The following is a 17,416-nucleotide window of genomic DNA, read 5'->3' on the forward strand; positions in this document are numbered from 1 at the left end:
GATGGTAAATTTAGAGATTATGAGAAATCAATTGGAAATGTCAATTTTTCCAAATGTCTGCTGGATACACACATTTGGAAGTCTGGGTAGGACGTGCATTTAGGAGTCAATAGTGTTTGTAGGATACTGGATGCCTTGTGAGTCGATGATTTTCCTGGAGCAAGATTGTAGGGGAAAAAATTAGCAAAAGAGAGAGAGAAAAGGTCCCGGATCTAAACCCTGTGGTTCTCCAAAATGCAGAGTTAAGCTTCAGAGGGAGTGGGCAAAGGACACTGAGAAAAGGGGGCCCAGAACTAGAAGGGTCAGAGAAGGGAAGAAATATTTCAAGAGACAGTAAAAAAGCCACGGTGTAGAATGCTATCGAGCTGTGGAGACCAGGACTGTAAAGTGTTCTTTGATATTTAAACACGGAAGTTGCTGGTGTCCTCAGCAAGGCAAGTGAGTGGAAGGCAGACCGCGTGAAGAAATGGGAACAGCGCCACAGATGCTTCTTGGTAGAGGCACGTTTGGGAAGAGAAGAGAGGGCACAATAGCTGGATGGGACTTTAGATCAAAGGAAGATTTTTGTCATTGCTTTGGGTTTGTTTGTGTTTAACAATGGGTGTTGACAGATGGAGTCTGAATGACCTTGGGCAGAATCCAGCTGGGCAGTGGCTCTAACTTTGGCATGCACCAGCATCACAAGAGGAGGGCTTGCTAAAATGGGGATTGCTGAGCTCTACCCTACAGCTTCTGATTCAGCAGGTGTGGGCGGCCTGGAGAATTTGCATTAATAAAAAGGTCCCAGGTGAGGCTGTTGATACAGATCCAAGGACCACACTTTGTGAACAACTGCAGGAGACAGAGGTTAAAAATATGTGAGAGGAAGAGAGACCACCAGTAACAGGTCTAAAAAGGCAAGAGGAGTTGGGGTCCAGAGGACTTTTGAAGATTTTATTTTTGATAGGATAAGGGAAGCTCTGTGAAAATAGGAAGGAAAAGTGAGGAAGGTAAAAAGTAAAAATAATAATGATGGCAAATGCCTATTATATGCCCAAAGCCTTTTAAAATGTTTTAGCATTCATTAATTCACTTAAGCCCTAATAACAACCCTATCAGTCAAAAAAAAATGCAATTAATGCATATATTTGATAGTAAGAAAGTGACAGAAATTCTTTATGATACATTCTGGAGTTTTTTGGTATCTAAGATGATCTAGTATATAAGACTATCATCAGCTGAGTGCGATAAGGAAGGCAGGTTAGCATTTAGATAGTTTGGAAAAATATAAAATATTTAATGAGGAGAATGGGAGAAGGAAATTACAGACATATGGTAGGATTGGTGTCATTACTGAGTGTCCATCTGAAAATGGGGATTGAGACTTTTTAGTGATAAATTGCTCATTGTTTTCCAGCCCACTTAGCTGCAATGCGCAGCCTGGGCAAAGGCTTAATCGGATTGGGTTTTTATTGGATGGGTAAAATAAGGGAGGAAGGAAGTGAAAGATACCAGTTTTTTGTTTGTTTGTTTTGTTTTTTTAATTGGTTGTATATTTGGGCTGTAGATTCTAAGGAATCTAAACAAAATGAAGTAAAGTTTGAGAGAGTTGACCGATAGATGTGTTAGAAAGACAATTAAGGCTACTTTAAAATCCATCAAATTTGTCAAGTTATGAGTCTTTGACAGAGGAAAAATACTTTTTTCTATTAAATTTGTTGATGCATTTTACTTTTTTTTTGGTCAAAGGCTTAAATTTGACTTTCCATTTAAATGGGCCTTAACATTTCATGAGGCTGAAAACTGCTGTCTTACGACACGTGCGGGACTTCGAGCACGGCACCTTGCGTGATGTGCCTGAGTGTATTTCACTCCGGCCGCTCTGCACGGCGTGCGTGCCGCACCGTGAGAAACTGATTCGCTGGTTTGCCAGTCAAACTGCTGGTGCTCTAGTACTCCTCTACCTTGACATAATTAGGTTTAATCAACAATTTTACAATAAATAGCGGTGCTGTGAACTTGGGCTAGTCCCAATGAGTGAACTTTTGCATGGTGAGATAGGTCACTGGTCCCATATGTATACGTAGGATTGCTAAAAGATACATCTTTTTAGGATGTATAAAGATCCTAGGTACAAGGATCTGATTAAAGGCACGAGGGCCCTGTGACCTAATCTTTTGGGGATGGTGAGAATATCATCCTTGTAATGAAGCTATCCATAAGAGCCCATAACCATTATAGAATTATCCTTTCCATCCTAGGTGGATAGAGGTGTCCATATCATTAGATGATCCTTGTTGTTTTGAATCAGGCAATATATAGGAATCTTTAATGCATTGGGGAAAAAGCCTTGAAGGACGTTTTTATTTAAAGTCAAACCAAAAAGAAAATTAATCAGACCTAATCCCTTGAGGAGTCACCTTTACCTGTGAAGGTGCTGGTATCAACAAGCTCAGAGCTGGCAGAGGGCAGGCGGGGCGGACCGGGAGCATCTTCACTGTAGGCTCTCAAAATGTACTTCTCAATTACACCTCTAACCACAACAAGTTCATCCCAGGTCACCTCGATGCTATAGCCGTTTATGCTGCGGACTCTTGAGGGAGTTGGCACACTTTGTGGAGCTGTGAAAGGATAAAAGAGAAAATAGGGAAAATGGCAGTTCTGAGAAGACTATTGCTCCTATTCTTCACTTTTAATGGCCGCAGTAAATCAGACTCAACCATTAGCATAAATACAATTTATTAGAGTTGTAACTTTTCAGCACGGATTTAATATGACTGCACATCTTGAGCCATTCAGTTTAAGCGATATATCAAAACCATCAAAACTCCATTGACATCACGTTCTTTCAAGCCTAGTCCAGGGTTTCCAAAAACATTTAATGTATCCGACATGTTTTAAACATCACTCATAAAGAAGGAGGTGGATGGTAGGCAGATAACAAGTTCAAACAATATAATGATGTACCCCTTTGAAGCAAGATAATTAGACTGTTATTATACACAGTGGTTTGACACTTTTATATTGTCGATGTATTAGCCAAAAAATATCACAAATGTGGTGATTGTATTGTACTTGAAGGTCTGATCCCGTTTGCCAAATTCAATTGTTTTTCCAACTAATTTTAAAAAAGCAAATTTCTACCAGATAGGATATATTCCTAATTGCCTTTAGGCGGGGTAGAGGAGCTGGTGCCCTTGAGATTCTACAAAATCATTTTCTTTGGAGCATCACAAAATAACAACACCAAACGAGGCAAATTTAAAGGAACTTGCTGCAAAGCCTCACTTATAAGCCAAATCCCCTAATTTAAAAAATCTATAACCTTTCATTATTTATTAGATATTTCTATGGTTCTGATCAGTAACGACTTCAGCACAGCTGACTGCACTGGGAACACTGAGAAAAAGCCCAAGGAACTTCGTGGCAGGATGATGGATGAGAGACAGGCTCTGACCGCTCCTGGACTCCTGAGCCCTGTTGATGGAGGATCACTCTGGTTTTCCCCCATCAAATAGCCTCCTTCTCTGCCTTGACTGTTCAGGCCAATAAAATAGGACAGTGTTAAGGGAAACAATGTGAACGTAAGGGATATGAGGAAGCACAGAGGTGAAGAACCACTGTCTGCGCAGGTAAAACACCACGGGCACTTCTGGAAACACACAGGCTACACAATCAAGTTGCAAGTAATGGGACAATGGGAGTGATTTTGATTTTATTAGTTCTGAAATGTGGTACAGAGCAAAGTAGAGTCCTGTCTAACAGATGGTCTTCTCATAAGGGACAGAGCAAAACTGACTCAAAAATAATTAAATAGCGCAATTATTCTCCAACCCTTGGGAGCATGTAGCTGTTTGGTGTTGTGGTCAGATTGTAAATATGAATTTATGGCATAAGACTTTGTGGTCAGATCATTGCTATAAATTCAGAGCTCTATTTGCATACTTTCTCGGTGGTCCTCAAAATGGAGACAATTAAGCTATGTAAGTGATGGACTTTCTAGACACCTATTTACGCTGTTGAATTAGACTGAAAGCAGGCTTTATTTATATTTGTTAATAAAGTAGAGCAGTGTGAGATAGGGGCAGAGGACATGCCAGTAACAAATGAACATTTTACATCAGAGCTTTTTCCAAGCTCTAAAGTTGAAAAGGATTTTAAGGGATCATTCCGTTCATTGTCTTGCCTATAAATAGATGATGATTTAAATCGTCCTGGAAAAGTGTCAAGTTGGCCTCTTCTGGAAAATCTGTAGGCAGACAGCTTTGAAAATTCTTATTAGTAGCCCATCTCAGTACTTAATTATCTTTTAGATTAAAAAGATTCCTCAAAGGATGCCTGTGTTAGTAACCTGTTATTGATAATAAGTATGAGAGGGTATCTTGGTAAAAAAAACACATCTTTAGACAAATCGTGACTTGCTAAGGATAATTTTCTTCACGAGGCATAAGTGTCAATCATATGGAAATGTATTTGTCTTTCTGACAAATATTTTCTCCAAAATGGTAGAAAGCTACTGATTTCACAAAACTTTTTTTAATGAACGCCTCCCTGTGATGGTAATATGTGAAAAGATTCTGTGGTCACTGTCAGAAGGACAAAGCACTTATAAATCAGTTATCTGAGATTAGCTCTAATATAGTCCATTTCCTCTTTGTTTCCCCATTCAACTCAAAAAAAAAAAAAAAAAAGAAATTAGACCACTCAGCAATTTCTATCCTGAGAGAGTCATTCTAAGACCCTAATAGTAAGCACCACGGCAAACATCTGCCACGATGTGATAAAAGACACATCCGCTTCCAACCAGGGTGCAGGTTTCAAATGTGCTCTCCACCGGAGATGCAAGGGGCTATCACCCCTACCTAAAAGTAATCCTGACTTTAGCTTTTCGGGGTCTAAGCAGTTGGTAAAGATTTCCTATTCTTAGGTAAATTACAGTCGATGTGGGCCTATTTCATCTTTAAGACAACCTGAACTTACTTTCTTCTGCATCTGAAGAGGAAAGAATCAAACCTGAAAAAATCCTTATTAAATACTTGAAAAATCAAAAGCAAGGATCTGCTAAGCATTTTTACCAACGACGGGTGACTTTGCAAACCAGGGCGTGCTCTGTCACAAGATTATAAACATACTGCTTGCTTCACGGGTAAGAGTCCTTCCTTTTCTTTACATGCACCAACGTGTGCACTTGTGTGCACATACACATTTTAAGATAAATTGTATTTACCTGCTCCTGCTGTACGGCCCCGACTCCAGTCGCTAGGTACTGAACCTCCTTCGTGGGAGGCTGTTACTCGATACAGGTATTCTTAAATGGAAGTAAGAAGTAGAAGGTTAACATATGACTCGTGTAGACTAGTGTTGGGCTGGCAGGGAGGGAAGAGGAGATGAGGAGGAGACACGGAACATTGAATTTAGAGCATTTCCACATTACCTGTGAAAGACTGGAGACCACTCTCGTAAACACTCTGCTCTTTTCCCCGATAAACCAGGATGGAGTCATTTCCCCTGCAGTTAACAGCACTGTCAGTTGACAGGCACCCATCCAGATTGACTCCGATAGCACCGCTGGACACAGATGCCAAGTTAACGGCAGCACCCTGTGAGAATTTCACATCTTTCATGCAACCACCGAAACCTAGCAAATAGTAAGGGATGAATATCACATAAAGGGCTTGAGTCATTAATTACCAATCATTTTTGCCCCCTTTACTACTACGTTTTGATGAAATTGTGCAAGGGGGGGATTTAAACACAATTTTTAAACTTCCGAATCTCGTTTAGGAGATCCTTTATGCCTCCCCCTGCATGTTTTTCAGGCTAAGATGTTGCAGGAAATAGTTATATTTATGTTATTTTGAAAAAATATATAAGCTGATAATTGTAATTCGACTGAATTAGATTCAACGGAAAAGTATGTATTATATCTCTTTCGGAACACATTTTTATGTTTATTCCCATGAAATAAAATTTAGGCAAGTACGCATTATCGTGAGGGGGTATCCACACGTCCCTCAATCCTGGAAAATTAAGTTACCTGTATAAGTCAGTGTCTAAGTGCCAAAAAATAGTATTTTAATGAGCATGATTATTCAAGAAGCTCATTGGGGAAAAAATACATTTTGAGGTTCCTATGAATAGTAGGGGGAAGAATATAGTCTCAAAATATACTAAAATCCTGAGATACTGCTATGAATTCCATAACGATCATTTCATAGACAGAGAATGAATCCCAGTTAAATCAGGGAACAGAGGATCTACCACTGTGCTCTACCATTTTCACTGAGTTCCATAATCTCAACTGTGCAAACTGATCACCAGTTTTAGGTTCATGTTCTCATGACAGGGACCAAATTCAGCTCTGGCAACAGCAACAGGGGAGGTTTCCTGGAATGTGTATTCTACTCAGTCAACTTTAGAATGACCACGGGGCATTCAGTTCTGGGAAGTTTAACAGAGAATGTGGAGGAGGTGGGTTTGAAGTGTGCACTGCTCTTTTTTTTTAGAGAACCATAGGGCATCCTGTCATCCGGGGAACAGCAGTGGCTTTGAATAACTTGCTATTTTGTGTAAACAGAGATCAGTTCTGTGAGGTTTGGCAGTACTCTGCTCAGAAAACTGCCCACAATTGTCAAAGAAAGGACAAACAGACTGTGTTTGAGATCGCTGGAGCACACACTCTCTTTCTTGAACAAAACACTGTCAAGTCTGAAAGGCCCCAAACACACGATTAGTTCTTTTCAAGATGAAAGCACATCGGCAGGAAATGGAAATAAAACATAATGCAATGCTGAACAGTAAAATAAGTTAATGGTAACAATGACCATATTGTTCTCTTCAGCATTTATATGGTGTGTTATTCTGTCTTCTAACACTTTAAGTTGCAGCCTATTTCCTTTTAAACGCCTTTGCTATTATTCACGTTCCTTTAGGCCTGACTGATCAATACTGCTAGTCTATCTTCAACACACAGTAGATACTCAGTAAGTTGGGTGAATTGAATTGAAAGCAATGAAGCTCAATACAAAAGCATCTGCTTGAAAATTCAGGTGCTAATTTCTTTACCAGTAGTAATTTTCTGATGGCCCAGAGCTGAGTCACCTAACTTCTCTGTCCTCGAGTTTCCCTATCAATAAAATGTGAACAGTGGAAAGATAGCTTTGGCAAACATCAGTGTGCCCTTATAAGAAATGTCCCGTTATTGCTCAAGAGGAACAGAATTTCAGGTTCGTAGGATGAAAAGAGTTCTAGAGATCTATGGTGGCAATGGTTGCTCAAAAACGTGAATGCACCAAATGCCTGAACCGTACACTTAAAAATGGTTAGGATGGTAAATCGTACATTAGGCATACTTTATTACAAGTAAACATGTTAAAAAAATTTTTTTTAAGAAATGTCTTAAACATTAATACACAAGATGCAATTTTAAATTTGGGAAAGGCCACAGAGGTAGGCTTCCTTCACTCTGGAGATAAAGAAATAAAGGTCCAGAAAGCTACAGGGTGAGGTTTCTAAGTAGGAATCCTCCTTAGGAAATGGGACTCTGGCCTCAGGCCTTTGGGGGTGCAGATGCCTGGGCTCTAGTGTGGGGTCCTCACAGTACTACCCTCAGGGCAGTCAGAGGGTTTGGTCAAAGTTTGTGCCATTCTTCCAATTCTGCACCGTCAGAAACCCTCCCACCGGAAATACTCCCCAATGACCTCTAAAATATGAATGCGATGCGAGGATTAAAACAGGGGAGAGGGCCTGTCTATGGGAAGACTAGGGATGCCTCCTTTTCTTGCTTCCCTGCCTTTGGGAAAATCATAAGCGACTCCCCACACCTATCCTACCCCCAGGTCTCTAAGTAACTGGAAGGTGGTCTAGAGCCCTGGGTTGACAGATCAGAGAGACAGTAGCCCTTCTGGGGGAAGCGGTCCAACGATGGGACACTTGGGCTCACAGGATGGCTGACTCTCAGCCCCACTCCTGACCTCTCTGCTCAGGGCTTTGGACAGACCATAACCTGGGAGACCATATGCCATGGCCTGCTCACTCCCAACCCAGAGGTGAGTGCTGGCCCCAAGTGTTAGTCCTAGATAAATGCCCATGATCTGAGGTGGTACCTCTTCAGCAAATTATGTTGCCCAGCATCTCCAAAACACAGAGGAAAATTCATTTGCATTGGATTTAAAGGAAGATTACAACATTAATGGATATAAAAAATAGCTCTAGTAGGACCACAAAATAGAGTCTTTGAAAAAGGATGCTAATGGAGAAGTGTAGAAAGGTTTTTATCACTACTGATAGTGGATTGAAAAAAAATACAGGTAAGTGAACATGATTAGTTTTAATTGCAATTTACTACGTGCATGCAGCACCTCTATATTGTGAATATTCTCCTGTTCACTGTATAAAACATGCAGTTATTTATATAACTCTTACTATTCAAAACATCTGAGTCAGAATCTTAGAGGATAAAGGCATAAAATCTGCATTTTAAATAACCTTTCCATGCAATTCCAATGGATCCTGAATAGTAATAATAATAATAGTTAATTTTATTGCATTCTTACTATGTTCCAGCTACTATACTTCAATAGTTTATAAGTGGTTTGAGAACCACTGATATGGATGATATTGCAATGATAAAAATTTAGTATTATCCATAAATAAAATATCTTTCAGTATCACAGGCTTAGTCACAGTGTAGATTAAGTTGTTCCCCTTAGGTCTATGTTGATATTTTAAACTTCCATCATTATCATCTTATAATTCCAATTTTAGCCATGTCTCTAGGACCACCATAACAATGGGTTTTGGTGTACTTTGAGAGTAAAATGCCCAATATACAGGGGAGTTTTCCTAGATGTAAACAGAATCAAGTAATTTTGCTCCTATAAAGAGTTTTCAAGCTCTTTGTAACCTCAGAAGCCTGAAAACCAGAAGAAGCCCTTATATGAATGTAATATTTTTAGCTGCTGTTACATCTTAAGTGCCTTGAAAATGTCATTACTGTCTTCCGCCCCAGATATTCATTAACTCCTACTAGTACCCTTCTAAACGTCTCCTTAGAGCTTGCCATATATTTTCTATTCAAAGGCATTTAAATCTTTATGTACTTACCAAATAGGCAAAGACTGCTTCCTGGAAATTTTAACCATTCAGGGTGCACAGATTTTGAAATATGGAGAGAACATTTTCTACACAGGAACATGTTTGGTGGCAAGCTGGAAGTCTCTGTACTTTCCCCACTTGATAGAAAGGAACATCGGCCACTGCCCATGAAAGGGAGCACTTGACTATAATAAGGAGAGTGGGCTTTGACGCCAGGCTGCCCGAGATGGGTAGGCTTGCCATCTGCTTAGTAGGCATTGACCTTGGGCAAGTTACTTTCCTCCCTGCCCCCAAGTTTCCCCATCTGTAAAGTGGGGATACAGATAATAATACCTGTCTCGTGGGCTTGTTATGAAGAACTGACTCACTTATTCTCACATTAGGCTCTCAGAACCATGCCTGTCACACAGTATGAACCCACTGTTAGCCTTTTTTAATCAATAATTTCTCTGATTACGTCCAAACTCCTTACATGAGTTAAAGGCTTGCTTTAGTTGTAAGTCACACATTCACGTACTTTTCCTTTCCTCGATGGTTACGCATAATAAATGACACACAGACTTTTCACAAGTGTGCTTGAAATTCAAGAAAACCCACACTTTCATGTGCTTTGCTGCATGAGAGCTCCATCGAAATGCATGGAGACAAACAGCATTTAAGTCAGAAAAAACCCAGGGAATTTAAGGCCATTTTTCTTGGCTGTACACACCAACCTAATTTATTTTTTAATCTGTAAATACAGATAATGGTCAGTATTTGAAAGAACCAGAACCACGTGTGTTCAAGAAAAACATACGAGGAAATATATATAATATATATAATAATTATATAATATATAATTGTAATTTATATATATATACACATGTGTACAAACATATATATAAATTACAATTATATTTGATGAAGATATGTTAGAATAAATATATTGATTGTAAATACATATGAGAGCACACCCTTAAGGGCAACATACAAAACTATTTGAAGAAGTGCTTTGTGATTTTTTTTTTTAGAGCTTAAAATTCTTCCAGAAAAGGGGTGAGTAGTTATTGCTTTCAGCCTGATTCGACTGCTTTGTCTTGAAACACAGAACCACCAAGACCTGGTAGGACCAGGGCTGTACTAACTTGGGAATTCCTCCCAATGGAGTTTACCTTGTTCCAGCTTCAGGTGTTTATAAGAGTCGTGCAGCTCCCGTGGGGTTCCTCCCACATAGATGGGGGAATTCACCATCAGTGGCTGAGCTCTGGACTCTGACACGTGCTCCATCAGTTCATTCATGCTTGTTGATAGGACGGAGCCTTTCTTTTTAATGATCACTTTATTCCACTTTCCGTCACAATAGGACAGCCCCAGCCAGAGATCCACTTGTGTAAAGGTAAGACTAGTATTTAACCGGAAGCTCAATATTCCACTCTTCAGTTCCATCTGTATTTCATATTAAAAAGAAAATAGGTATATAAAAGGACTGCAGAATGGCAGTTTGGAAGAGAACAGAAGGTCAACTTTTTGAAGAGAAGCAAGAAATTTCCCTGAAAGCACTCTATAAAAATGTCCCACTTTATTCTAAGCAGAACTAGAGTAACACATAATGAAGTACTTTGCAAGCTTATAATTGACATGACGGATGTTGTAATGAGTCAAACAAATTTATACCCAGTAATGATGATACGATGTAATGCAATATTACATAGGCAAAACCATTTTTTTTCTTTTTGATGCAGCATAGGTAGAAGATTAAACCCTAGCATAAGTGACTGAATAACTGAAGAGAACAGTTTAAACTATGACTCTATTTTTATTTGAATCTTTAGAAAATGAGAAAATACTACTTCATATATCAATTTAATTTCAGGGAAAAATATGACAAGGCAATAAGAAAATGAAATGTCAAGCCTGATTAAGCTTATTTTAACTGGCTGGTGAACTCAATTTCAAATTTGTAAAATGTATTTTGATTCAATATTTCAGTGTTACTATTCTAAATCTCTAACTAACCTAATTGCTTCTATGTCTATTCTTTTAGATTAAAGTGCCATTTTCTAATACGAACATATTTTACCCACATTTTCATGGCAAAGGAAATGCCTCCATATGTTTTTCTTCAAAATTTTACTCAATAATTATTTTACCTACTATGTTTTTATTTTGTTAGAAGTCAAATTACTGACCATAAGGTACTTAAAAATTTGAGATCATGTCAATGAAACAAATTAAATAATGCTATATAGAAAATTATGCTTTTCTATGTAAAAATCAACTTTGTGAAGTACATTGGGTAAACAGTCATTCATTTTTTTATCCTTTCATTCAATAAATATTGATTCCCCTACTATGTTCTGTAAACCTGCTACTACAAGAGAAATTGTTCCCAAGAATTGCACTGTCTTAATAGCAGAGGCAAACATGTGCGGTAATATTATAAACAAGATGCAGATGGGGTACAAAGAGATCGGAGAGAAGATACACCTTTTGTTCCCTAGGAATTGGGAAAGGTTTGAAGTAAGGTTTTTGGAAATATGTAAGATTCATGGAGAATCTCCAGCAGGAAGATTTACATGTTCAATGGCATGGGGACATGTACGAGCACATTAGGTTTAGAAAAAGGTATGAAATTAGATAAAAGGATACATATGGGGGAAAGAGAAAGAAAGAGTTCTGCCAGGTATGTAGAAGCAAAATTTTGGAGGATTTTGAGTGATATGGAAAAATAATCATTTTTCTCTTGTCTGTCTGATGCCAAAAGCCCATATTCTTTCTACTAATATCTTACACTAAAAGTTCACCCTTCTGGTCATAAGAAGTACATCCTATAAAAATGTTCAGAGTAGCCTTATTCACCATGCCAAAAACATGGGAACGACCACTACTTCATTGAAATGAGAAGAGATATATTATTACCCAGCCATGAAAAATACATGGAGAACATGAATAACTCAGAAACAATGTCAAGGGCTAAAGCAATTGCCTAAAGATAGAAACTTTTACAAATTTCTAAAATAAAGATTTTTAGGCATTCACTCATGATGTTCAAACTATAAAAATGCAAGGAGATAATAAACACAAAATTATGATTACATATTACCTCTAGAGGGAGACAGGGAAATGGGCTAAGAGATGGCCTAGAGGTAGATGCAAAAATTTGATAATATTTTAGTTCTTGGGTTGGGTGGTAGGTTCATGAGTGTTCATTGTACTATTATATTTTATTTTATATGTGTGTGTGAAATATTAAATATATAATATATATTTTTTCAACACTATTATATAAAAGATAATAAAGGAAGATTTTTCATATATTGGGAAGGTAAATTTCATTTCCTCAATTCCTAATATTTAGCCTGTATGGTTAAAATTATAATTTTCAAAGTATAATGGTCATTTAAAAAATCATCATGGTCCTAAAATACAAAATGTTTCATAGGATTCCAAAAGTGAAAATGACATGGGGGTAAAAATAAAAGCAAAAGTGAATTTGGAAAGAAACCCTAATTAGGTATAATGTAAACACATGGTTTATTGATTTTAAAGTTGGATCTAACATTTTTAGGTAAATTAATTAACATACAGCAAGAAAATCAGGTCCATCTTTGTTGTAAATGAAAAGAAGCAATCCATTCAATTGGTCAGTTCTGAACTTAAAGGAAATTTCAAAGTCCATTCCACCATGAAACAAATATGGATAAAGTTCCAGGAACCCTTTAGAGAAAAAAACATGTACAAATTAGCATGCGCAAAGCAATATTATTAGCATCGTAAGGGTGTCATAAGACACCCTTAGGACATACTCTGTCGTTGAATAAATCTCTCACAAAAGAAGATGCAGATCAATGTTAAGAAATTCACCTTGTAATGTACAGAAGTGGCAGAATGAACTTGACATACCTTTTAAGAGGAAGCAAGTTACTAAGTCATGGATACAATTAAGACTATTACTAGTTTATCTAAGTATTAACAATAAGTAGTTGCAACTCCGGATAATGACAGTGATGAGAAAAAGCAACGAAAAAGTGCACAGAGTATAATATTATTTAGCTTTCTGTTCTGAAGGTAGTTTAATGAACTTAATATCTAACCAACTTAGTTATAAATGTAGCAGGCAATAGTGGGCTTTTATTCCAAAAATAAGCCATGGTGGCCAAGTCACCATATTCTCTGCCACTCCTTACCCTGGGTGGCTGCTAAACAGAGACTGTAGGTGGCGCGTATGCCAGGGACACTGCACCTCACCTTTGCCACAGCCTTTGGAGCAATGGCAGTGATGGTGGTTATATTCTCTAGCTCTCCCTTAAGGCCCTACCTACCCCATCACACAGCTGAAATTTTACTCTTAGGAATACTGTCAGTCTATATCATGGGATAAAACAGATATTGTGTGGATTAGCCTGACAAAACAAAACTCCTTTGAAACATCTGAGTAAAACTATATTCTAAGTAAAAAAAGTGGACTTACAAATGGACATTAGTGGCACTACCATAGGTAAACCCCAAATGCCAGAGATCTTACACATGAATATGTATTTATGAGTCTTACTATTTATATTATATATTCAGACGTTGAGAACATATGTATGGGCATCATGGCGTAACTAGGTATTTCTGAGATAGCAGGTTCATATGAGGTCAAAATAATTGTATCAGGAGAGATTAAATTACACCAAAGATAGAACATACAAGCTAAGCAATGACCAGTGTCTATTCTAGAACCTTACCTGCCCCTAGGAACTGAGCTCCCTCTTGTAATGAAGTGGGGCATCCCTCCCAGTTGTTATACACGTTGACTTGCTCTTCAGAACTCTGCCAAACCAGACGCCCCCAAGCAGCAGAGGGATTATAATTCTTCATAAAATACACATCCTTGAGACAGCCCACAAAACCCTTTCGGATTATGTCTGCAGGGGTTGAGAGATATCAAGAAATATGTATTCTGAGAAATTCTTTTCAAGCAATGAATTTGATGTGCCATTAAAGTCAAAGAAATAGGCAATAGCTCTCACTACCTACTTACTACAAAGTTTTTAAAAAATTTCTTCTTTTAAGATTTTTTTTTTGATGTGGACCAATTTTAAAGTCTTTATTGAGTGTGTTACAATACTGCTTCCATTTTATGTTTTGGTTTTTTTGGCTACGAGGCATGTGGGATATTAGCTCCCCGACCAGGGATTGAACCAGCACCCCCTGCATTGGAAGGCGAAGTCTTAACCACTGGACTGCCAGGGAAGTCCCCAAACTTCTTAATAACTCATATAAACACCACACCATCAGCTAGGGTAGGTGGTAACAATTGTAATGTTTCACTCTGGTTCAGACTCAGCTTATCTGCAGAAACAGATGTTTGCACAAAAACCTTGGTTTTATAGTAATAGCAAGACTATTGACTCTTGAACTAACAAGGGGATCTCATCTGCCACTGGTCTTAAAAATAAATGTGCAATAACACATTTTAAAAGTAAGATTTAAAGGAAGTCTATCTATTAAATCTGCAGTTTATAGTTTAGTTCCCTCGTCATTTTGAGCTAGTCTGTTACACAAGTAAAGCAATAATTTCATTTCATTTTTAGGAGTTAATGTAATGTTAAACTTAATTTTTCAACTCCCCAGACCAGGTAGGTGTGGGGCTTATGAATACAGTAAGTAGGGTGGTCATAAGAGGTTGGGAAAGAGAGAAAGTGAGCAAATGAGAGAATTAGAGAGCAAAAAAAAAAAGAAAGCAGACAGGGCGAGAAGGCACCTGAAGCTGAGGTTGCATTTCATATGGCAGTGTCCTTACAGGTCAGTGGAAAGCTTAGTTCTCAGCTTTTGAGTTCATGACCCGATCGTAGGGAAGGTATTCACCAGCAATCAAAGTTTTACAAGGTCAATTTATATGTGCAATGTCAAATTATTTATTTATAATGGACAGATGTCATCTACAGGAGGGATACTTGGTATTGGGGTATGCTCTCCTCCTGATGCCTGGATATACCAGAGACAAGAATTGTGCTTGGTGGGCAAAGAACTAGGACAAAGACTCTCTTCCCTCTTTCTTTCGATCTGTGTGTGTGTGTGTGTGTGTGTGTGTGTGTGTGAATGTTTTCAAGAGACTTCTCCACCAGCCTACAGTAGCCAAATGAAAGCCCTCTCTTCTCTACAAGTATTTCTAAGGAGGTAACTATAACCAGTCTTGAGGATTTAAATATATCCTTCTCAAAAAATTCATTGAAAGCTTTTGATCCCTAAATAACATAGCTTTGACTGAAATTAGTATAATTCATTTCAGCAAAAGTTTAATGATCTCCTTTTACATATCAAGAACTGGGTACTAAGAACTGAAATGCAAGTAGTACATGGTTCCTTTAGAAAAGAAGAGACCTAAAGGAAATTTTTGACATACTGATGTAGGAAATACAGCATGAGATAGAAAATAATACTATTACCCATACTTTAAAATAATGCAACTTGATTCTAAAATGTGAGGATAACATATAAATTCTATACCTTTCCCAAACTCACCAGAATCCTTCCTGAGGATGGTATAACCCTGTGGCAGCCCTCCCACAAACACTCCTGTGTTCTCTCCAATAACAGTACTACCATTCAGGGTGGTCGAGGACCCTATGGATGGAAAAGGAGATGAGAATTCCAACTTCAGCAGGATAATCTATTTCTACTAATTTAACGAATGACTAAACCCTTCCCTGGGCTTCTGGACACCACTCTTTCTTGGTTCTCTACATATCGGTTACTTTTCTTCACTGGTTCTTCCTCATCACCCTAACATCTTGATGCTGGAATGACCCAGACTTCCTCCGTTCTCAGACCTCTTTCTCCACCTACACAGATACCCTAATCCCCTCTAGAAGGACGAAGAGAGAGCCGGGTACCTGTGCTAACTCCCAGGGCCAAAGATCAGAAGGGGCCTGGGTCCTTGACTGTGTTGCATAACAATGCAAATCTGTTAAAATGTCTATCTTACTCCATCATTTTTGGGGAGAAAGGGGATTTTTTTTTTCAGAGCCCAAACAACTCTAATTAGCCCTACTTATATCTGGGACCTTGGTTTTAAATACCATCTTTAGCTGACAACTCTCAATTTTTTATCTCTAGTCTGGAACTCTTCCCTGAACTCAGATCCAGGAATCTGCTTGATATTTCCACTTGGATGCCTCATAGGTACCTACGACTTAACATGTTCAAACTGAAATCTGAACATCTCTCTCTGAATCTGCTTCTCCCACTAGCTTGCCCACCTTAGTTATGGTAGTTACAGTCTAAAGGCCCCAAACATTGCAGTCACGCTCTACATTAGGGGTTAGCAAAACTCTTCTGTAAAGAGCAAGGTAGTATGTATTTTCCTCTTTGTAGACCATACAGCCTCAGCAGCCATAGACAATACCTAACCAATGGGTGCAGTTGTCGCCAATAAAACTTTATAAAAACAGGCATGGGCTGGATTTGGCCCACAGGTGGTACTTTGTCAACCCCTGCTCTACCTCAATCAAATTCTTTAACATTTACAACACATCCAGATTTCTCATTATATCCACAATTCCTTCCCTGGTTCAAGAAATGATCATTTCTTGTCTGGATTATTTTAGAATTATTGCAGAAGCCTATTCGCTGGTCTCCATGCTTCTGTAATGAATTAATAAGCAGAAACCTCAATTAAATAGAGTCAGAAGACCAGAAGGTAGAGCTCTCACACCTTGTAATGAAGGCAAAGCCAACAGGAAGAAGAAAGACTTTTCTTTCCTGGCAAGGACTCAGCCAATGAAAAATCATGAACACTTTGTTTACTATAGTCCTCCCAGCTTCCTGTTCACCCTCTGTAAAAGTGTTCTCCTTCCCTTGCCATGCGGGACTTGCACTTGGCTTGCCATGGTTGTAGACCCTGAATTGTGATTCTCTGCTGATCCCCAATAAACCCATCTTTGTTGGAGAAATATCTGACAGTCTATTTATTTTAGGTCAACATTTTGGTGGACCCTATGGGGACCAGAGAAAACCCCTGAAGGCTCCAGTTCTGGTGAACAAACAGGTGTGGAACCCACAAAGAAGCCCACTGTGCTCACTGCTTACCCACTGTGCTCACTGCTCTTACCAACCCTGGAGTTTGAAGGTAAATCTTTCTCCTGGATCTGAGCTCACACCCTCTTTGCATTTGAAGCTCTCCAGGCTTTATGCAAGTTGTACTTAAAGGTTTTGTCTGGTTAAGGCCTTGTTCTGTACCTGAGTACTTATTTGGAACTTCAGTCTAATTTTGAGATCAGACTGTTTCAACCAAGACTGGCTGAGAAATCATCAGCCCATTCCTTCAGGAATGAGGCTGCTTCACTGAAACTGTGCTGGTTTTTCAGCCTTCAGC

General features: G+C 38.6%; 1 protein-coding gene across 1 annotated transcript in view; it reads right to left on the reverse strand.

The window, feature by feature from the left end:
* Positions 1 to 17,416, reverse strand: part of USH2A (usherin) — a 783,103-nt gene that overhangs the window by 444,967 nt on the left and 320,720 nt on the right. The window contains exons 23-29 of the mRNA XM_082362477.1: positions 15,565 to 15,666; positions 13,785 to 13,964; positions 12,641 to 12,771; positions 10,227 to 10,500; positions 5,414 to 5,617; positions 5,207 to 5,287; positions 2,406 to 2,600 (exon numbers count right to left, since the gene is read on the reverse strand). Coding sequence (XP_082218603.1) covers positions 2,406 to 2,600; positions 5,207 to 5,287; positions 5,414 to 5,617; positions 10,227 to 10,500; positions 12,641 to 12,771; positions 13,785 to 13,964; positions 15,565 to 15,666 — 1,167 coding nt within the window. The remainder of the gene's footprint in view (positions 1 to 2,405; positions 2,601 to 5,206; positions 5,288 to 5,413; positions 5,618 to 10,226; positions 10,501 to 12,640; positions 12,772 to 13,784; positions 13,965 to 15,564; positions 15,667 to 17,416) is intronic.

This window comes from Balaenoptera borealis (genome assembly GCF_965194805.1).
Source record: "Balaenoptera borealis genome assembly, chromosome: 1".
Classification (NCBI taxonomy): Eukaryota; Metazoa; Chordata; class Mammalia; order Artiodactyla; family Balaenopteridae; genus Balaenoptera; species Balaenoptera borealis.